General features: G+C 34.5%; 1 protein-coding gene across 17 annotated transcripts in view; it reads right to left on the bottom strand.

The window, feature by feature from the left end:
* Positions 1–9,388: 9,388 nt before the first annotated feature.
* sh3kbp1 (SH3-domain kinase binding protein 1) overlaps positions 9,389–22,757 on the bottom strand; it is a 114,800-nt gene continuing 101,431 nt past the window's right edge. For 6 of the 17 annotated variants that reach the window (XM_087309694.1, XM_087309695.1, XM_087309696.1 and 3 more), the window contains 10 exons: positions 21,330–21,431; positions 20,469–20,520; positions 19,399–19,470; positions 19,143–19,305; positions 17,281–17,330; positions 16,934–17,043; positions 14,500–14,649; positions 12,250–12,464; positions 10,931–10,994; positions 9,389–10,066 (listed from right to left, as the gene is read on the bottom strand). In XM_087309694.1, coding sequence (XP_087165820.1) covers positions 10,028–10,066; positions 10,931–10,994; positions 12,250–12,464; positions 14,500–14,649; positions 16,934–17,043; positions 17,281–17,330; positions 19,143–19,305; positions 19,399–19,470; positions 20,469–20,520; positions 21,330–21,431 — 1,017 coding nt within the window. In that variant the 3' untranslated portion in view covers positions 9,389–10,027. The remainder of the gene's footprint in view (positions 10,067–10,930; positions 10,995–12,249; positions 12,465–14,499; positions 14,650–16,933; positions 17,044–17,280; positions 17,331–19,142; positions 19,306–19,398; positions 19,471–20,468; positions 20,521–21,329; positions 21,432–22,757) is intronic. The other 11 variants (XM_087309700.1, XM_087309701.1, XM_087309702.1 and 8 more) reach the window with 2 other exon arrangements.

The raw sequence follows: 22,757 nt of genomic DNA, 5'->3' as shown, positions 1-22,757 counted from the left end.
GTTACTTTCGGTCATTTTAGATAAAATCTCAAGTGAGAAACTGGAACTGTAAACAAAGTACCTCTCAAGGCTTCATGGGAACTACGTTAAAGGCTGTTTTGTAGCTGTTTGTATCATTTTGTGGTGGAAACGTGATTTTGTTGAAAACACACAAATTCAATTTTTACACTTTTTGTACAATTCGAACACGTATATGATTGATTCTGTTGACTATTTTTCACCTCATATTTACCTCAGACACTTCGCTGTTATCTTGTAAACAAATCTCGGAGGAAGAGTTAACTTAAGGCGGCATCACCACCACCATTAATAATTTAATTGACTGGAGTCCATTATTCTGCTTATATGGTTAAATCACCAAAAGACATTGTTTAGTTGATGGATTTCCAGACATTTGTCAGGTTTTTGTCTTCAAACAGCTCCACATCTCATTGAAAATCCTTTGTTTTGATTTTTTTGATTAGTTGTAGATTGTGAAGAAGCCAAGGTGCGAATTACAGGGGAGTTTGGGGGGATTAACCCCCCTAATTAACGCTTGATCCCGCCTAAGGAGGTCAAAACAAGATGTATGGGGGATCAGTTCTTAATTACTCAGAAATATTCCTCTATGATCTGTATTTTAAATAATAATGTAAATAAATATTTGATAATATAAATATACATTTGACCACCCCTATGATGGTTCAAACCATTGTGAAAGCATAATCCCGCCAATCAGTCTATTCAAGTAAAAAGTCTGAAAGGGGTGATAGACATCGTGTTCTCAAGACTTTGTTTTCTCGAAAACAAATGTATCTATATTTAGCCTGAAAATAAAATATAAAATAAGACACATATTTTGTAGTTTAACCTACAGTAGCATTTAAAATAGCTAATCAGGGAATATTGATGGTCAGAACACACACTGTAAATTAAAAATGTTATTTTATAGTTTTTTTTTCTTCCTGGCAGCAGGAGTGCTGAAAAAAGTCAAATAACGGCCATTAAATTACAGACATTTACATTAAAATTTATTCATTCATTTTCCTTCAGCTAGGTCCCTTTATTCATGAGGGCCCAGGGGTTGCCACAGTGGAATGAACCGTCAACTTATCCACATGTTTTACACAGCGGATGCCAATTCAGTTGTAACCCAGTACTGGGAATTTACCATAAAATACTCATATTTAAATTTCCGGTAAATTTATATAATTAACTGTCTGTTTTTCTACGGTAAATGTCTGTACTTTGACAGCGGTAATTTTAGTTTTTTTTGGCACCCCTCAAAATGCTGAACTAGATGTAATAATAAAAAAACATAAATGACTCAAACAATAATTACACAAACTAACCGAAACAGTTGACCACCCTGATAGTCAAAAAATTTGGGACTGCTATGGAACTGTATTGTGGTTGGAACTAAGACAGGCCTGGAACTATTTTACTGTAGCTGTGCGGTTCACCAGCCAATCAGAATCAAGCCGTCAACAGCGGCAAATGAAAAAAACTTGAAAATTCTTTGGTTTTATTTATTTATTTACTTTAAGTATTATTTTTTGTTTGTTTTAGCCCATTAAAATACATATACTTTTACCAATGTATGAACAGAAAAGTAATAAATCAATACTGTAACTAATACTGTAAATTAGTCAGTTTTTTTTTTTTTTAATTAGCATGAAAGGTTACCAGTTAGTTCTAGTCGTTGATTCTGATTGGTTGATTTGTTTTGTAATTTCTCTACAAACATATGCCTGTGACAGTTGCTCAACAACTCCATAACATATACAGAGGCAAAGAAACAGCTTTATTTGTTTTGTTTTGTTTGATAATACCTGTATATTTGTTTATGTAATCAATAACTATTTTATAAAAAGCAGTAAATCCCATGAAGCCATGGCCTACAGTGAATACACGGTAACAGCTAAGGGCTTAGCGGTTAAGAATTTAATGTAAACCAAGGCTTAATAATTATTAATAATTTATGCAAACACATACCTCATCAATCCAGTTAAATGACGATTAACTGTGTGTATGTGTCTTGATTGCCAATAATGGTTTAACACATGTCTCAAACTAGATTCCTGGAGGGCCACAACACTCCACAGTTTTGCTCTTACTCTAATTAAACACACCTGATCCAACTAATCAAGGTGTTCAAGTCTTCTAGAAACTGTTAAGCAGGTGTGAGTGGGAGCTGGTTGGAGCTAAACTGTGCAGAGCTGTGGCCCTCCAGGAATTGAGTTTGAGATCAGTGATTTACCAGGAATAATAATGCAGAAGGGACATATTCAATGTAAGTAATACAAACTTCCTTAACTCACACAAGTTACACAAATATAATAATTACGACACAGGATTGGTTTCTTCAGACGTGCTGGCAACATATTGGCGTCACTGACAGAAAAGACTTGGCGAAATTGTTTTTAAGATGTGGTGTAACCCTGAACTGTAATATCCCACATTCTAACCATAACTGAAACTATAACTTGTACAAATATATTTAATACAATTAATAAAATAACACTTACAATTGCAGCAAGACTACAGTATTTCATATTCTGTGTGATTTTTACTTGCATTTAGAGTATGGCAAGTGTTAATTTAGGTGTTTGAAACAACAAATTAATCCTCGCTTAACCATATCATGTCCTTAGGCATTGTTAGAATATAACTGGCATCAAGCACTATTTCATAAACTCAAAAAACCATATGATGTCCTCAGGCACTGTTACAACAATAAAAAGGTAAAATAATAAAAGAATTGTGATTTGATAAGCGCAACCAAATCACAGAAATGTAACTGTAAATCACTAGTTAACCAGAAACACTTTTCATTTTGGGATTCTTGCCTTTATTATGATAAGACGGTATTAACAAAAAGTTGTAGAGAATGAGGGGGATGAGATCGGGAATGATCTGCGAGTCAGGACTTGAACGTAACTCAATGCAGTCAACACAGTTGCACTACAAGGCTATCAGTGCCTACACACTTAATAAATTCTAACTATGCCTGAGAAAGTGATTTATAGTGAGAATAGCAAACAGTACACTAAACTAGATAAACAGAGATGAAAATAGTAATGAAATTAAAATGTACCTAAAATATACAGTTTTGCTTGTTATAAATGATGCAATTGTGCACTTAACTTTTTCGTAAAAACTGAATTGCCAAAAACAAAACTATAACCTTCCCTCCCAGCTAAAAACCATTTTTCTTCACCTTTAGTCACATGAAATGTAATTAGGGCGGCCTATCCCGTCTCTTCGGTAAAATCTAGATAGTGATATGCACTTCAATATAGCAGCACTTTTTATGACACTGATATTAACAATAATTAATATTTTTTCAGTACTGTGTTGGTTGGGTTTAGGGTTAGGGTAATGGTAGACGTTACTGTGACGAGTTTAGGGTTGGGGTAGATGTTAATAAAATACAATCAATAGGAAAATTAATAAATAATATAAATGACTTTGGTTAATTTCAAATCTGATCTAGCAACAACACGTTTCTGCCTTGCTTTTATCTAACACTCATCTTCCAATGATCCAATCAGCTCCCAAAGGTTGAAATCATGCACATCCCTACATTTTTTTTCTCAGTTCAGAATGATAGTGGTCTTAACTTCTGATTCATGCCGACTATAAAGTCTACAGGAACCTGACTTTGCTGAGACTTTAATTTTAGTGTGTTGATATATTTCCAACTGAAGCTGAATAGTAGTAGAAGGCAAAGCTTTCATCTCTCGTAGAAAACTAATGGCGAGAGGGGCATGGTTAAGAATATTGTCTGAGTATATTGTTAAACTGACATCAACAGAGAAAAAACACCTCTCCAAACGTAAAAGCAAATGGTCAGACTTTGATTGAAGATTACCCAAACATTTTGTTTTAGTGGATTCATTTGCACGGATTAATCGTTCAACTAAAGATTGACAATGTGGGCTAGCTAAAACAAACATTGTAAATTCTGACTTCATACAGACTTTAAAATAAATGTTAAAACTGGGTTGTTAATATATATTTTAAAAGCAGGGTCAAAAATGAGTACACAAAACTTTTACTTGTGTGTTTGTTATAGCTAATAGTAATGTGATTTATAGAGTTTATAGAATGTGGTTTATAAAGATGATCAAATTACAAAGATAATATTGTATTTGGAATATACAACAAGGTATAACATTAACGCTGTCTAAGTGGTAAATACAAGAAAAACTTACCATTGGTGAGTACTTGTTTGCCTTTTCCTTGTTTAACCCTTGTGCACTCTTCAAATGTACTACCCTTGAGTTATGTTATGGAGCTAATAACATGCCAAACAATCTGAATGTGAATTGTGTTATTTTGAATTATTGACAATTGTAATTTAATAAATCTAAATTTTTATATGCTGCTAAAATTTGTTTTGAATTTCTTAATATGAATTTCTTAATATGAATTTGAATTGTACTACTTATATTGAACATTTGAAATTAAAGACAACTCAACTTTTCAAGGCTGATTTTTTATAGGCACATTTTCAAACTTTAGATTTTTTGTCTTCTGAATACATAAACTGCAGATATCCAGTTTGTAAAAATATTTTCAATTTTTCAAGATGATGAAATTCAGAAAATCATATTTAATACTCTAAAATTCAAAAGCAAAAATTCAGATCATGAAATTCAAATTCACCAGAAATTAGGTCAGGGGTTTTGGACAAATGCAGGGTCTGAATTATGGGGGTATGTGGTTTAGAGGGGTCTGGAAATAGAAAAAATAAATGTTTTTTTTTTAATCTACATATGTAAAATTATGTAAAATTAAACTCATATTTAAGTTTGAAAATACGTCTATAAAAAATCAGCCTTGAAAATGTCAGTTGTCTTAAATTTCAGATGTTCAACATTCAAGTTGTGAAATTCAAATTCAGAAATTTAAATTAGGCGAGGCAGTGGCGCAGTAGGTAGTGCTGTCGCCTCACAGCAAGAAGGTTGCTGGGTCACTGGTTCGAACCTCAGCTCAGTTGGCGTTTCTGTGTGGAGTTTGCATGTTCTCCCTGCCTTCGCGTAGGTTTTCTCCAGGTGCTCCGGTTTCCCCCACAGTCCAAAGACATGCGGTACAGGTGAATTGGGTAGGCTAAATTGTCCGTAGTGTATGTGTGAATGTGTGTGTGAATGTTCCCAGAGATGGGTTGCGGCTGGAAGGGCATCCGCTGCGTAAAAACCTGCTGGATAAGTTGGCGGTTCATTCCACTGTGGCGACCCCAGATTAATAAAGGGATTAAGCTGACAAGAAAATGAACGAATGAAAAATTTAAATAAAGAAATTCAAATTCAAAACAATTTTCACAGCAAATAAAAATTCTGATATATCATTAGCTCCGTATGTTAGGGAAGAAAACATATACTAAATTAAACTGCTGTAAAAATGCATCAATATATATATTGTATTTATTTCAATTTTTTTTTTTTTTGCATAAATCTGTTAGTTAACCCCAGCCCTGATCAAAACTACTAAATGTTTAAAAAAAAAAATTACAGAATGTTTACCCCTTAATTGTCAAAATCACAAATGACGTTAAAAAAAACACAAAAATTGTTTCTTTTCAATACAAAAAGTAACTGTGGACTGGATTTTTATTTTTATTTTTTTACATTTTATCAGTCTTGGACATGTGAACATTTAGTCACAACATTGGCTTTAATGCATTGTTAGATTTTCATTTTCTTTCTCCCTAATTTATTGTTGGTGGCTGTTTTTGCCCCATTGAGTTACATTTTAACCACATTTGATGGTGCATAAATACCCAGTCTTTGTTTCTATTTACTCCATGTATAGTTCTGAGAGCTAAGATGCATATTTACATTTTTGGTGAACACATCAAGGTAAGTGCGTAAAGGTCACTCTCACACACTCAGACACACATACACATACTTTAATTTGCTGTTATGCTCCATAAAATTCAGAAACTACATCTAAAGCATTAAATGATATTCTAATTTTACCCTTTCTCAAAAGGGAAAACCACCAACAATCAAAAATGGATGGTGTCATGGTTTTGTAATAAGAAAAAAATGGTTATAATGGAAGTAAATAGGGCAAAAACAGCCACCAACAGTAAAAAAAGGAGAAAAAATGAAAATTAATTAAAAACAATGTATCAAAGGCAGTGTTGTTTCACATGTCCAAGACTTTGATAAAAGGTTAAACAAAGTCCAGTCCACAATTACTTTTTATATTAAAGCATGTCATTTTGTGTGTTTTTTTTATCAGTGACATCATTTGTGAATTGGACAATAAAAAGTTAAAATAAAAATTATATGCAATTTAGTAGTTTTGATCAGGACTAAGGTAGATAAAAAGATTTATGCAAAAAAAAAAAAAAATCTCATGCAATTTTACGACAATTTAATTTAGTGGATGTTTTCATCCTGTACATAACAAAAAAAAAAAATCTAAACATTTTCTCAAAATATGTGTCTAAAAAGATTTGTCAACAAAAATTATTCCGCTAACTTAAACACAGAAAAAGTTTTGGCCAAATTAAGACTCAAAATCACCCCATGTGACCAAATGTGAATAAAAATCGTTGGTGATAACATGAATAATAATAATAATAATAATAATAATGCTTAAGAACATGATATGTGCCATCAAATTGAAAACGCATTGAAATATAAACAGTAAACAAGACCTAAAATAAACACTCGCCGTGTGGCAAATGTGAGTGAAAAATGCTGCCGAGCACACAAAACTGTTAATCAGCTGTTGCCCAGAAACATATTGTTAGCATGATATGGTTGATAGTGATCATTAAAGATTGCACCGTGGCAAAAATCAGCATTTGTGAGTATATTAAATGGTCAGCAGTTGGCTGTGGCTCACATAGGCTGGTTGGACATCCTCTCAGCACACAGATCTGGCATCATTAGTGGTGTGTTCGTCCTTGGAGACTCAGTGATCTGCAGGCCTCACTGGACCGCAACCAGGAGACCTGATCCTCAATTACCAGATCAAACACCATAAAGAGCAGCACATGCCTATGGAGTGAAATCAGCGAATGTCTGAAATCAGGGTGTATGCGCATTAGATACAGACGGACTGAGGGTTTCTGAACTTAAAATGACCTTCATCTCATAAACCATCTCACATATACGTGACCTTTAAAATGCTGTCTAATAGTAAACCTGATCCTAACTCGTTTATTCCAATTCAGAGTTCTGCTGACACTTGTGATGCAGTTGTTACACTGTAAAATGCTGGGTTCCACACACTTCCTTCATGATTATAGTAACAATATTGTTTTTAAATTGGAGTGGATTGAACATAAAACAATGAAGTTGTCCTCCTTTCAGCTAAATTTAATTAAATAGTTTGAACAAGCAGCAGAAAATATAGTTTAGAGTGTATATACACTTGGTTTTGTAATGGGGAAATGTGCTTTCTTATAATATTTTCATATAGAAGACCAGTTGATGAGAAGTTTCTAATATATTTTAATGTTTCTAAAGTATTTTAAAGGCATTTAACTTTTGCCTGGATTTTGACTACACTGTAAAACACAAGAGTCAACTTTATCAAATGAAATGAGTGTAGTTAACTCAAAATTACTGAAAGTTAATTCTACTCATTTGAAAAGAGTTTTGAACTCAGTGTTGAAGGTAATGAGTTAATGAAATACCTCATAAGCTCACACGGAATCTGCAGATTTCAGCAGATTTTTAGCCCTCCATTGAGTCTGTTTATTTACTTGAATAAATGTGTATACATTTATATTTATTCAGTTTTTCAAATGTATTCCAGCATGATTATTGACTAATATGAAAATGTTCATTTAATTCATTCATAATACAGTTTGTAAAGCAATATATTCTGTCTTTTAGTAGATATATTATATGAAAGACTTGCTTTGTTTACCCAAAAAAAGGGGATCAAATTGGATATGCATTGTTAAAATTAAATAAAATTTAGGTATTAAAAAAGGTATTATTTTTTATTTCATATATAATTTTTTTTAGTTATGATACTCCCACAATCACTATGCATAAATATGCAGATTTTTAACAAAATTCTCAGCAAAAATGTCAGCAAATTCTGTTTGGCCCTACTGCAACTTAAATGGAGTTCACAGTACTCATGTAGATTAGTTTTTGTACTCAAATGGTTTGTAGCAATCTGTTTCCTCCAACGGTTTGAGTTGCCTTAACTTATTGGGTTTTACAGTGTTCCCAAATTCGAAAGCTTCCCAAATCCACAGGCAGAGCTGTAAATGCAAATGTTTGGTATCATTTTAAAGAAAACCATTTGAATTTTATAAAACTCTGTTGAAACTGTTTAATTGTAAATGTTGTCTGTGTTATAATAAACTTCTCCAAAAAAGAGGCTCTTTTTTTCTTTTCTTTTGTAAACTCAAAATTGAAAGTATACCTTTCAGGGTCTGTGTGGTCTAGGTTGCTGTAATTAATTTTGTGGGTTTCTGCACATGCCTGTAATCATAGGAAAAAAGAAAAATGTCTCATTGATGATCTATGCAAAAAGCTATTCTATTCCAACTGATGAGAGAGCACAACCACATATGGGGGTATTGGGCCTGAACGGACCTTTCAAATTTAAACAATGTGGAAGTAAATGTTGTCACGGACCCAGTATGCAGAGTTTAGAAGGATAACAAAAATAAACGCTTGAAGTAAAACTAGTTATTTACATTAGTTCATTCATTTTATGTATTTTCTTTTCAGGCTTAGTCCCTTTATTAATCCCTTTATTAATCTATTAATCTTTATTAAACCGCCAACTTATCCAGCATATGTTTTACCCAGCAGACCTTCCAGCTGCAACCCATCACTGGAGAACATCCATACACACTCATTTACACACACATTACTGACAATTTTAGCTTACCCAATTCACCAGTACCGCATGTCTTTGGATTTGTGGGGGAAACCGGAGCACCTGGAGGAAACCCACACGAACATGGAGAGAACATGCAAACTCTTTTATTGGGTATTAGGCCAGTACAGACCTTTGCACAGAGTTAGCATGTTCTCCCTGTGTTTGCTTGGGTTTTCTCCGGGTGCTCAGGTTTCTCCCACAAGTCCAAAGACATGTGGTACAGGTGAATTGGGTAAGCTAAAATTGTCCATAGTGTATGTATGTGTGTGAAAGAGTGTGTTTGTGGGTGTTTTCTCAGTGATGAGTTGCACCTGGAAGGGCATCCGCTGTGTAAAACATATGCTGGATAAGTTGGCGATTCATTCTGCTGTGGCAACCCCAGATTATTAAAGGGACTAAGCTGAAAAAAAAAATGAATGAATAATAATATTTTTAAAAAATAGAACGAAAAAAGTGCATTGAGTTACACTTATTTGACCCAGATGCTCCTCCTGGTGGTCAAGCATATTCATGAGCAAAACAAAAAACTCTGTAATAGTTGGTTTGAAGTATCTTTTTTTTTAATAAAATCTGCACACATAATTGCATTTAGTACATTAAAATATAAAAGTATATATAGAAGATTTAAAAGAAATAACTTCAAGAAGTCAAGAAAACAAAATGTGAGTTTTCTCATTGTCGTCACCAACGTAAAACAAAGAAGAAAGACTGAAGAGTTTGAAAATAAACAAGGCCTCTTATGGGTTGCTGATGGGGAATAAAACGAAACTCGTCTTTGCATATAAAGAAAAGAACAGAAGGCCTCCGAGTCCAAAGAAAAGAACTTAAGGTGAACAGTATTTAAGTAAAACGCCACGGTTTCTCCTTCATTTGATGTGTTCAGTACCAGAGTGTGATGGATGATGGTTAACTAGTCACAGATGTGCAGGTGACCAGCTAACCAAACCCTTTAACCATATGATGACCCACAGTAAGGCCAGACCCGGGGCGACGGGTCTGTGAGTCTGAGTAAATAGCAGAAAAACAAACAAACTAAAAAAAAGCAGAAAGAGTAGAAGAGAAACGGGGGTAAACAGTTGTTTTAAGCAGTTGTTCTGATACATTTTTGTTCTTTTTTTGGCACAATCTACTTCAGCCTCGACACATCCTTCATCTTACACATCCTGCATGCTGGAGTTCATTTGGAGAGAGACTTCTTAATCTGCTCCACTTCCATCTAAAACGCAGATTTAAACAGAGGTCTGGTAAACATTTCATTTTGGGGGGGATAAAACAATTATGATTTTTATATATTTGTAAACAAGAACTTATCATTTAAAATATAATAGAATTGAAAGTAAAAACACTTTGTCCTAACAACATGTAAAGCATAATTTCCTGAGGGGGCTTATAATAATAATAATAATAATAATAATAATAATAATAATAATAATAATAATAATAACAACAACAAACTGCCTTTTTCCAAGTAAATGAAAAGAAATAAGACTAGGAAATATTGGAAATATTGTGATAACTTCCATGCTCTACTAAACTACACTTGGGATATAGATGAAAAAAAAATTATTCACAAGAGAGTTAATAAATATTGCATTCAACTCTATACAGTTTATATGTAACAATGCCAAACTAAAAGTCCTGTGAAGTGCTTTGAAATTTGCATTTTTTTCCTTGCAAGTTGACATAATCACAACTGATAACAGTGCTAGATATATAGCAACTTCGCCCCTGTATAAATAAGAGTCCGTTTAGTTTAGTGTTTAGTTTTTATCACAGCCTCTGCCTCTGCAAGCTTTGCATGTTTTTCATCTTCTAAATGCATATTTTGTCTTTGTTTGGAGCACATTCGCTTATAGATATCCTTAAGATTATTATACTGATACTGACAAATACTTATTTTGATTTTACAGGACCCTAGGTATTTTACAGCACCCTAACAATTTATCCTCCCTCAGCTGGTTGACTGCAGTATAGGTCACAAACCTCCACTATTTACATGTAAACGAATATGCTTGATATGTATTTGTACACTACTTCTTAAAAAGCTGATGTGATAAGGAATAATGGCAGGTCTCCTCACCTGCAGTGATATACGAATCCTCTTCTCCTCATCCAGTTCACTCACCAGCTGTTTGATTTCTTGTCTAAGGAAACAAATTCGAAATTAAAACACATATCAATCAATCAATCGATCAACCAACCAACCAACCAACCAACCAACCAACCAACCAACCAACCAACCAACCAACCAACCAACCAACCATTCAATCAATTAATGAATAAACCAATCAACCAACCAACCATTCAATCAATTAATGAATAAACCAACCAACCAACCAACCAACCAACCAACCATTCAATCAATTAATGAATAAACCAACCAACCAACCAACCAACCATTCAGTCAATTAATGAATAAACCAATCAACTAACCAACCATTCAATCAATTAATAAATAAACCAACCAACCAACCAATCATTCAATTAATAAATAAACCAACCAAACAACCAACCAACTAATCATTCAATCAATCAATACATAAACCAATTAATCAACCAACCAACCATTTAATCAATTAATACATAAACCAATTAGTCTACCAACCATTCAATCAATTAATGAATAAACCAATCAATTAACCAATCAATCAACCAACCATTCAATCAATTATTGAATAAAACAAATCAACCAACCAACCTACCAACCAACCAACCAACCATTCAATTAATCATTGAATAAACCAATCAACCAACCAACCAACTATTCAATCAATAAATAAACCAACCAACCATTCAATCAATTAATGAATAAACCAATCAATCAACCAACCGACAATTCAATTGATTAATACATAAACCAATCAACCAACCAACCAACCAACCCTTTAATCAATTAATAAATAAACCAACGAACCAACTACCCAGCCAGCCAACCATTCAATCGATTATTGAATAAACCAATCAAACAATGAATCAACCAATCATTCAATCAATAAATAAATAAACCAATCAATCGACCAACCAACCATTTAATAAATTAATATATAAACCAACCAACCAACCAACCAACCAACCAACCAACCAACCAACCACCCATTTAATCAATCAATCAATCAATCAACCAACAACCACTCAATCAATTAACCGACCAACCAGCCAATCAATCAATCAATCAATCAAATAATCAATCAATCAATCAATCAATCAATCAATCAATCAATCAATCAATCAATCAATCAATCAATCAATCAATCAATTATCCAATTAACCAACCATTCATCCAATCAATCAATCAATCCTTTTGTTCTTCCTACAACATATCATCCTAAATGTCTCCCTTTTCCTGTGCTTTATTCTCTCCACTCATCTTTCATGTAAGCCGCCCCCACTGGTTCATACTTGTGCTGGCTCTTCATGAGCTCTACAGTTCCTTTCAGGTCTCGTAGTTGTGCTCTGAGCTCCTCCAGCGTGACGGGACCCTGTTCGCTCTTCCCTCTGGCATCAACTGAAGGCGAATGAGGCCGCAGTCCAGCGCCGCCCTGGTGGAGAGATGACGATGACGATGAAGATGATACACCGCTGGGCTTAGGAGGTAAAGATGATTTCTCAGGAACCTGTGGAAAACCCCCATGAGACATCAGCGCAACAGTTCATTGAACACGAAGAGGGACGTCTTTGGTTTCGGCCATTCTCCAGAGCCTCAGTCTCTCTGTATGTGTGTGTGTGTGTACGAGTGTGTAAACAATATAGTGGCACCTTCAAGTTTTTGGACACTTAATGCCTTTTTCAATCAAGGACGAAGAGTATAACTATAATGATATAGATCTAAAAGCATAAAAGATTATAATTTTCTTGGCTGATAAATGATTAAAAAACATTGGCAGCCAATTAGAATTCATTTTGGTTTGAAGATTGTGAACATTTAAAAGTAGCAGAGAATTTTTTTATAATAAACAGAAAAACAGCATCATCATTGGTGTGGATGCTCAAAAAGCAACAGTAAATAAATTGAACAGTCTGGGTTCTGTCATTATTTAGTCACATCATGTCATTCTAAACTTGACTTTCTTTTATCTGAAGACATTTTTAAAAACTGTTTTTTTTTTCTTTCTTATAATTAAAGTTGGTAGGGTCCCAAACAACAAGCAGTGCTGCTTTCACTTTTGATAATTGATTTTAGGCTTCAGAATTCAAGTAATGAAGATAATGTTGAACAAAATTTATAGGAATCATTTGCTTTTGTTGGTCATGGAACTTATTTTTTCTACAAAACTTCTGTTGAGGGGCTAAAAATTAGTGGTGAAATGGATCACAAAGTTCAAGGTTCGGATCACATGGCTTTTTAGTCAGGATTGGACCATTTTTTGGATCAGTCAAAAAGGGGAGGAGACAAATGTAGTTTGCTTTCCATTTATTACAAAAACAGTACTGTAGGAGACTTTTGGTCTCATAAAATAAAATTAAGAAATAATCAGCTGAATAAAAATAAATGATAAAATATTCAGTACTGTGAAAAATTTACTGTTACCACTACTGTTGCTGATGACACTAAATATAAAAATCTAACAAAATTAGCCCCATATTTATTTTTAATTGTTTTATTATTTTTATTATTTTTATTATTTATTTATTTTTTTCTCATTTTCAATAAATGATTCAGTTATTCACTCAAAAGAAAGAATATTATTCAGTTATTCACTCATAAATTTGAAGAATTATTAAGTGGCATATTTTTGATGGCTGGTTGTCGCCACATTTTTTGGTTAAATAATGTAAATGCTGAGTGCAACTTTCATTTTTGAGCACATGACAGTGATTTTAATCTTTACCATTAACACCAGTAGTTTTATCTAAATTATAAACTGTTATCCCAGTACTTCTGTGTTATTTGGCTGTTTGTAACTTCATAACTAACTCAAAATACTGAATTTTGAGAACTATTTTGAATGCATAATTTTGAAGGATTAATAAATATATACAAATCCCAATCATTTTTAATTTATGTTGTGTTGAGATCTTGATCGTTTAATGATTAATTGTGCAACTTACACTGAATGCATTGATGCAGGCTAAACAAATAGTGACAGAAAACACCTTTAAGTGAAACCTCCCACAACTTCGTCATCATTATATTTTACAGGAAAGCCTAAATGTTTTCATACATGTGATTTGAGTGACATGAGAGGCGATCTCTATGTGATCGTTACAAATTTAGGATTAAACTACAAGTAAAAATTTATTAATCCATGGGTCTTGTGTGTTCCGAACCATGAGTTGTGACCCTTATGAATCACCGATCAACCATGATCCATTACACTCCTACTAAAAATACATATTTTGTCCCCAGTGACTCATTGAAGAACACAATTTTCAAAATACACAGAAAAGAGAAAGTCATACAGATTTGGAAAGACACCTGTGAGCAAATGATGAATCATTTTTCATTTTGTGGCGAACTGCCTCTTTAAGACATCTATTTTATGATTATTTTAAAAATGTGACTTAAGTATCCAAAAAAACAATTCTTTTTGTGTCACAATGCACAAAAATGCTTGACGGTGGCGCCCCCTTGTGGCAGGACAGGAATGTGCATGCAAAAAAAGGGGATGGGTGTGAGGGGTGGAGTCAGGGAGAAGGGGTAAGGCTTACTGTTATAACTGGCACTGCTTTGGGCATCTTCTTGGAGTTGTCATGAGTTTTGGGAGTGAATGAGTCCTGCTCCTCCTTTCCCGTCTCCTTGTCTCTCCTCTCCTCCTCTGGAGACGAGGAGTCCAAGAGGTCAGGACTAGAGAGAGAGGACTAGAAGGAGAGGGAGATTTAAAGCACCATGACCAGAAAACCCACAGACAGGCGAAGCAGAAGGTAAGCCCATACCTAGCAAATAGCACAATCATATCTGACGAATTATTGATGTACAACTGAAAGGTCACAAATATATGACAGAATCAGCTGATTGCATCTAATATGTGTTAAAACAATTGAATGTGATTGAATTGACATTCTGATTGGTTAATGATAAACAAGCACGCACACTTGGGAGGGATTGTTTTTGTTAACTTTCATTTTAGATTTAATGTATTGTACATAAGGGACTAATTATAGTGTTTTGCATAATGGATTTCAAGTATTTTACATTTATTGAAATAAAATACCGAAATCACTGAAAAAGATGATTCCTAAAATTTACAATTTTTTTAAGGTAAGTGGTCTTAAACAATTTTATTTAGGAATTTAAAGTGCCCCTATGATGAAAATCCACTTTTGTAAGCTGTTTGAACAAAACTGTTTGTTGGCATAATGTGTCCACTGTCATATTGAAGTAATACAAACACAAGTCTTTTTTTTTATTTTTTAATTTCCTGACATTAAAATGGAATCCCAATCTGAGGCCCACCGCAACGTGACTTAAAAGTGCGGTTTCCCCGCCCACCGAACTGATTGACAGGTTCCATGTTTCTATAAAAACATGTATAAACATGTCCACAGAACATTCATTCATTCATTTTTTTTCACCTTAGTTCCTTTATGAATTCGGGATCGCCACAGCGTACTGAACCACCAACTTATCTATTAAATGAGCTATGTTTCAGCTTTATCTGTGCATGTCTCTGTCACTGACTGCTGTTTATCTGGCGTAATGCAGGAGATGCAGACACGCATGTTGTAGCAGTGGGCGGGGAGAAGCATTTCATTTGGATTTAAAGCCACATTCTACAAAAACAGCTACATTCTAGTCAGGCATCAAAATGGGCAGATTTCAGAGGCTATAATAAATAATACGATAGGTGTTTTGGGCTGAAACTTTACAGACACATTCTAGTGACACCAAAGGCTTATCTTGTATCTTGTAAAAGGTGTAAAATAGGTGCCTTTTAAACAAACAAAGTTAAGAACATTACTAAATTTATTTTGTTTGTTTAAATTCAACCCATATAAATTGTTTGCAACAATGTTGCAGAAATCATTTTTTTAGTGTTTGTTATTTGTTTGTTATATGATTTTAAACTTACTTAAAACATAAGATTCAATATTAATGATACATTCAATATTAATGATACATGTAATTTATACATACTGTACATCCTTGTATGAAATTTGTATGGAACATTTAATCTGATCATTACCAGTATTAACCTTATATGAAATGAAATTCTTTTGGATTTGGAACCAAATTAATACCAACTAAAATGGGCTAAATTTAAGTTTATTTTTATTTTTTTTACTTGCTTTAAGTTTTACTTTTGGAGAAAAAAGTCATTTTGCAATAATCTGTCAAGAGGTGTACATACATGTCAAATATAATCTAGAACAAGGGTTTCTAATAATTTCAGCCCGCAACCCCCAAGATAACAATGCCAGTGACTCTTAACCCCCAAACTCCTGTGAGGTGGTTATAAATATACAAACATCGCACACACAACAATAGGCCTAAATAAACACAACACACACACACAAAAAAACTGTCTAACAACCATATAATTTATATAGTCATTAATTCATTTGTCTAATTTCATATTTACCTCACCTAGAGAGTCTCCTGGGCACATTATTTTTAGCACAAGTCTATTCTTGGTTTAGTTTTGGAGACCGCCAATCGAAGATCCTTCTCAATATTTAGTTGTGACTTTGTTTTTATTCTACAGTATTTGATTGCCATAAAGGTGTCAGAAAGTTCAACCTGCTGCTATAAAGTCTGTCGCAGCTTTCCCACTTTGGGAACCACTGATCTAGAATATTTAACATTTTGGGGATCTAATAAAATTGTCATAGATTTACTAAACTTAAACAGTCAATTTTATTGAAATTACTTTATTATTACTTAAAATAAAGTTAAAAACTTAAAAAAGAAAACATTTCCAATTTCCAAAGCTCAATTTACCATACATTATTTTAAATACAGATATTTTATTAAAAAGATTATAAAAATGACAAAGCAAACATCAAAACTACTTTAAAATTAAAACAAAACAATTTCAAAATAATTCATAATATAAATAATCTAATAGTAGCCTAATACTAAATGAAAACAGTGATAAATGTGTAAAATAATATATAAATAATGCAAATAAACAGTGTGACTCACAGATGTGAAGGTCTGCGAGCGCGGCCGTCGGTCCGTCACACGGGGCCGTGACGCGGTCGGGTGGTTCAGCTTTTCTGTGGACAAGACGATGCAGTCGAAGTCTTCTACATCTTCAGTCGAGCGTCATACACAAATACAAACATAAACACACAGGACCACATATATATCACATGCATACACGTCACAAACACACACAGAAAAAACACGCCAGACTATGATCGCATTTCCAGAATGGAAGTGAAGGAAGTGAAATGGACAGAGAGCTGTTGTAATCTGATTAGATATGGATTATTATAAGCTTTATTAGTCATGACAGGGTTATTCTGGACTGAAGGACGGGGACTCACCAACATCTACAGATTTGTCTGCAGTGCCGTCAGACTTTGGACTCTCACATCTGTGCAAAAGACAACTTTATTACCACAAGAGAATATTATTATTAATATTAACATTGGAGATTCATTCTTGTCAACTGGTTTATTGTTCTAATTTAATCCACTGAAAATCTGAATGATTCACTGAGACTTTGTAATCACTGAACAGAGGTTGTTTGCAGAGGTAGTTTAAAAATTACATGATTCACTGATTCATTTTAAATTCTTTACATAACCTGTTTTGATGCTTATAAATCTTTCTGTAAACAAAACATTTCACTAATTGAAATCACTGTTCAGTTTTCATCTGAAAGATTTAAATTAATTCAATTATAAATGTTTAGTGAGCCCTGAATGAATCTATTTTAAAATTATTCGACGGTGGCGCCCTCTTGTGGCAGGACAGGAATGTACATGCAAAAAAAGGGGAATATTTCATGCTGAATGATTAGGAACTATAGGACCTATACCATCATTGTGGCAATTAAATGATTTTTGCAAAGCTAACCTAAGCTAAGCTAAAAATGCTCCCGCCAGACTCAAATATCAGCTGAATGTAGGACCTATACCATCACTGTGGCAATTCAATGATTTAAGCTAAACTAAGCCAAACTTAGGCCGTACTCACACTAGGTACAGTTGCCTCGAACCGGGCCAAAACACGCTTGTCCCCCTTCCTGTCTCCCCCGACGGCCCGCACTCACACTATATCTGGCCTCGGCAAGCTTACGTCAACGCTGCTGCCGTGTTCAGTGAGAAGCGCTCTCTATGGCAAGCCTTTTTAGCATTTAAATCTTTGTTCTGACTCCATAAATATATTTAGAGATATCTCTAATTATATTTTGACTAGTCATAATTATAATTGGACTACTCAGAATGACAATTAGAGATATCTGCAATTACAATTGTACAAGCGTACCGTGCCAAAGCCCAAGTGAACCGTGCTCAGGCACACATCTTCCAACCGGGCCACGGGTCAGATGGCATAGTGTGAGTAGGCCCTTAAAGTGCTCCTGCCAGACTCAAAGATAAGCTGAATTATTAGGAACTATTCAAACTATACCATCATTGTGGCAATTTAATGATTTATGCTAAGCTAAACTAAAAGTGTTACCGCCAAACTTAAGCTGGTTAGGAACTATAGAACCTATTGAGGCAATTCATTGATTTAAGCTAAGCTAAGCTAAGCCAAACTTAAAGTGCTCCCGCCAGACTTAAAGATAAGCATAATGATTAGGAACTATGACTAATACCATCATTGTGGCAATTCAATGATTTATGCTAAGCTAAGCTAAGCTTAAAATGCTCCCACCAGATTCAAAGATTAGCTGAATGATTAGGAACTATAGGAACTATACCAATATTGTAGTAATTCAATGATTTATGCTAAGCTAATTTAAGCTAAGGTAAAAGTGCTTTGATCAGACTCAAAGTTAGCTGAATGATTAGAAACTATAGGACCTATACCATCATTGTGGCAATTCAATAAATTATGCTAAGCTAAGCTAAGCTAAAAGTGCTCTGACTAGATGCAAAGATGAGCTGAATGGATAAAAAAAATGTATAACTCTAGGGGACTTGAAATGAGCCTATTTTTAAAAAAAATATATGTTCCTTTAAGATGTATTAAACCAGTATTTCATGAAAAACTGCTCTGTAAGCCAATGAAAAACTCAAAAACAGACTTGATCCAGCATTAACACTAAAGTAACATACCTTGTAAACAATAGACTAAGAACTTCGACCAGAAATACAGTATGTGTAAGATAACTAAGTGTCTATATAATGCAGTATGTTTTGATGCTGTTAAATGTGTGTTTGTGTGTGAGACTGACGGTATATTGGGCACAGCTGGTCTCTCGGGTCTGTCCGGCCGTTTGGGTGGCAGGGATGACGGTCGATTCAATGACGAGTTGTTGTTTTTCGGGGGAAGAGGCTTCTTCGGAAGAACCACTGGCAGTGACGGCTTTGGAATCTCACCCAGCCTCGACTCCTCGCCTACATGTGACCATCATAATCATTATGTATGATCATAAAATGAAAGAGGGGTTTGTCAAAGTTAAAAAAAAAGTTCAGAGAGACATTACCTACCTTTTTCTTCAGCTCTGTGTGGGAGAGATTCAGGCCGCTCTGGTGGGACCTTTTTTGTCTCTGTCTTTTTGTCTGTGGATCAATACACACAATATAAAGAGTTCAACAGGGCCCAGCTGATACACTGACCAGCTTTCAGCTGAAGTGACATATAAATGAGAAGAATTAGTGTACGAGATCTCAAAGTATATGGGATTCGAATTTAATTATAGTTTCGAAAAATACTGTGATGCTTAATGTTTGTGGTTAAAGATGTATTTTGGCTCATCAGATCACCAGTAGACAATAGAATTGTTGCTAATAAACAGTTAATTCACTGAAAAGATTCATGATTCATAAATAATTCAAGGAAGCTATGAAAAACATCAGTCTATTTATATTTTGAGCTAAGTCTGAGTAAGCCGGTTCCTCCTACACAAATTCACAGACCAGTGAACACTGAAATGACAGAGAATGCTTTCTAAAACTCATTAAACAGACACATGTTAGATTTTACACCACAAGGAGGAGCTAGAGATCACTTGAATGGATATGTTAGTTTAAATGAGATATATCAAATGTTGTTAAATGATTTTTTAATACAATATATTATGAAACTGAGATCACATGACTTTATTTGGACATAGAATATGTTTTTACATAATATAATTGTTATGAAAGCCCTTTTTGTAAAATCCTAATTTGGCATATTATGTATAAACAGTAGCAAAATATAATATAATATAATATTATAATATAATATAATAACATAATATAATATAATATAATATAATATAATATAATATAATATAATATAATCGATCAAATCAAGAGAATTGCTTTGTGAAATACATATAGTATCTATATAGTGTACTCTCACTGTATACAAAACACTTTAATATCTGAGAAGTGATCCACAAAAAGTTGTAAATGTAGTATGATAGTATGTTATTCTGAACACTCCCATCCGTCGTTTTCTGATTAAAAATCAGTTTGTAAAGCATGTTTATATACCCACATATGAATGGCCACAAAGGCATGTAAACGTAAAAGAAATCAAATGTAAAAACGCAGACAAAAGAGTGTGTTACCTGTGATCTGTTTAGTGGTTGGTGCTGCAGGAGGAGGTGGTTTCTTAGGTCTCTGTAAGCACATACACAGTTGAAACACACAGTAGACCTACTAGAACACACACGTTTGGCTCGCCCTCATACTAAAACACATACAGCTAACCATATACAATTGTCCAATATGGCAAGACACTGCAAAAAACAAAAGTCAGTTCTGAATTTCTGAGCATTTGGGATTTTTATTCAGTGTTTTTTTGGGGTCTAATTGAAAGAAAACACCCAGAATACACATTTTCAACTGATGCCAAAGTATATCATTTTTCTCCTGCCCTAAGCTTAAATCTTAAATCACTTCAGCAGTTCATTCAGATTCCCCAATAACACCCCTGTAAAAACCTTTGACCCTATTATGTAAAAAAAAAAAAACAATCATTTTAAACATGACTTCCAATAATGAGATTTTTGTGCTAGAAATGCATGCAAACTAGCTCAAATATAACTAAATAATGCATAATTTGCATATATAAACTTTTTTTTTTTTTTTACTTGATGTATCTAGTCTAAATGTAATTACTATTGTTCTACTGGATATCTTTTTACCCTATTCACCTGCAGTGTGTTGTCTTAAAAAAAAAAAAAACAATCCCTTCAAACCAAACAGCACTAAAACATTAAAGCGCATGCTGCTCATTCAGGCAAAGGGTAAAGAGAGAGGCAAAGGTAGAGGACATAGGGAGGACATAGCGAGAGGACATAGTGTGTCTGTGAGCATGTGTGTGTGTTTCGCCCGGAGACTGAGGCCCTCTATCATTGAGGTCAGTAGGAAACTCCCCGCTGGAAACGGCTGAAGTGTGTCAGTGAGAGACAAAAATAAGATCTCACCTCTTTTTCTACCTCAGGGATAAATAACTTTACAAAGTTGTCTGGAAACACTCCTTTTTTGCCGTTCAGCTCTCCGAGCCACCAACCAGCGTCAGCGCAGTCCTACAAACACACATTTCATCAGCCTGTGGCCTAACCAGACTAGACGTTATGTCAGTGACTGTTTGTCCACTGAAATGGCAAATACTGAAAATGTAAATGGCAATCAGAAAAGTATTTGATGTAAAATAAAAAATTCCACAAGCATCTATATACACATCTATATGCACATGGCTGGTATATTTTGTCAACTTACTGGTAAAATCTTCGACAATGAAACTTAACCAATTAAGTGAGCTTCACAGAGTCAATATACAAAGCCAGTGTGATGAATGAGCATCATAACAGACAGGCTGCTATAGCCATATCTTTGGTCCCTAATTTATTAAATCAATGCCAAACACTCAATGCCAAACCTCAGTTTCAATAGTGTCAGCAGCAAAAATCTTAGGCTGGGGACAATGTGAAACATGTATTGTTCTCTGACGAGTCCACATTCACTGTCTTTTCCACATCCAAGAGAATTACGGTTTGGAGAAGCCCCAAAGAAGCATACCACTTAGACTGTTGCATACCCAGAGTGAAGTATAGGGCAATATCATGGCATTGCCTAGACCTTACTTGTGCTAGATGGGCATGTCACTGCCAAGGACTACCAAACCGTTCTGGAGGACCAGTGCACCCAATGCTTTTGTATTCTGAAGACTGTGTATCAGGATGATAATGTACCAATACACACAGCAAGACCGGTGACAGAGTGGTTTAATAAACATAAACATATTATTAAGCCACTTTGCTGTGGAGTAGCAAGTCAGGAAATGTTTACCTCCACCATCATCATGTACTGACCAGGGGCCTCATGTACGAAGACTTGCGTGGAAATCTTACTAAAACATTGCGTACGCACAAAGCTGTAAATGTGCGTACGTAGAAAAAAATTCATATGTATGAAACACTGCGTATGCCGAATCTCATGCATATTCTTTTGTACATCCGAATGAACGTGAAACTGAGCGCAACATGCACGAGCACAAAACCCCTCCCTGCCTCCTCCCCCGTATGAATATGCTAATGACTATGCTAATGGCAAAACCCAACGAAAAAGCAATGACAAAAGCAAGCCAAAAGAGAAACTTTGAACAGAGTGTGAACTGGAGGTGCTGCTTTCGGAGGTAGACCGGAGAAAAACGGTGTTATTTGCAAGTTTGTTCTCCGGAATTAACAAGAAAAGAAAAAAATAGAGTAAGAGAGTTTAGCTGATGCGGTTAACACAGTTGGGTCTGAACATAGCACTGAGTGAATTAAAAAAGAAATAGTGTGGTTTATAGGTGTAAAATGGTGTAGAACCCTTAACAGTCTCAGTGGCGCAGCTCGTAAGACGCATGTCAA

The sequence above is a fragment of the Danio rerio genome, chromosome 24, assembly GCF_052040795.2.
Source record: "Danio rerio strain M-AB ecotype USA chromosome 24, GRCz13ab, whole genome shotgun sequence".
Lineage (NCBI taxonomy): Eukaryota > Metazoa > Chordata > Actinopteri > Cypriniformes > Danionidae > Danio > Danio rerio.
The sequence above is the reverse complement of the archived record's forward strand: the minus strand, read 5'-3'. Positions and strand labels throughout refer to the sequence as shown.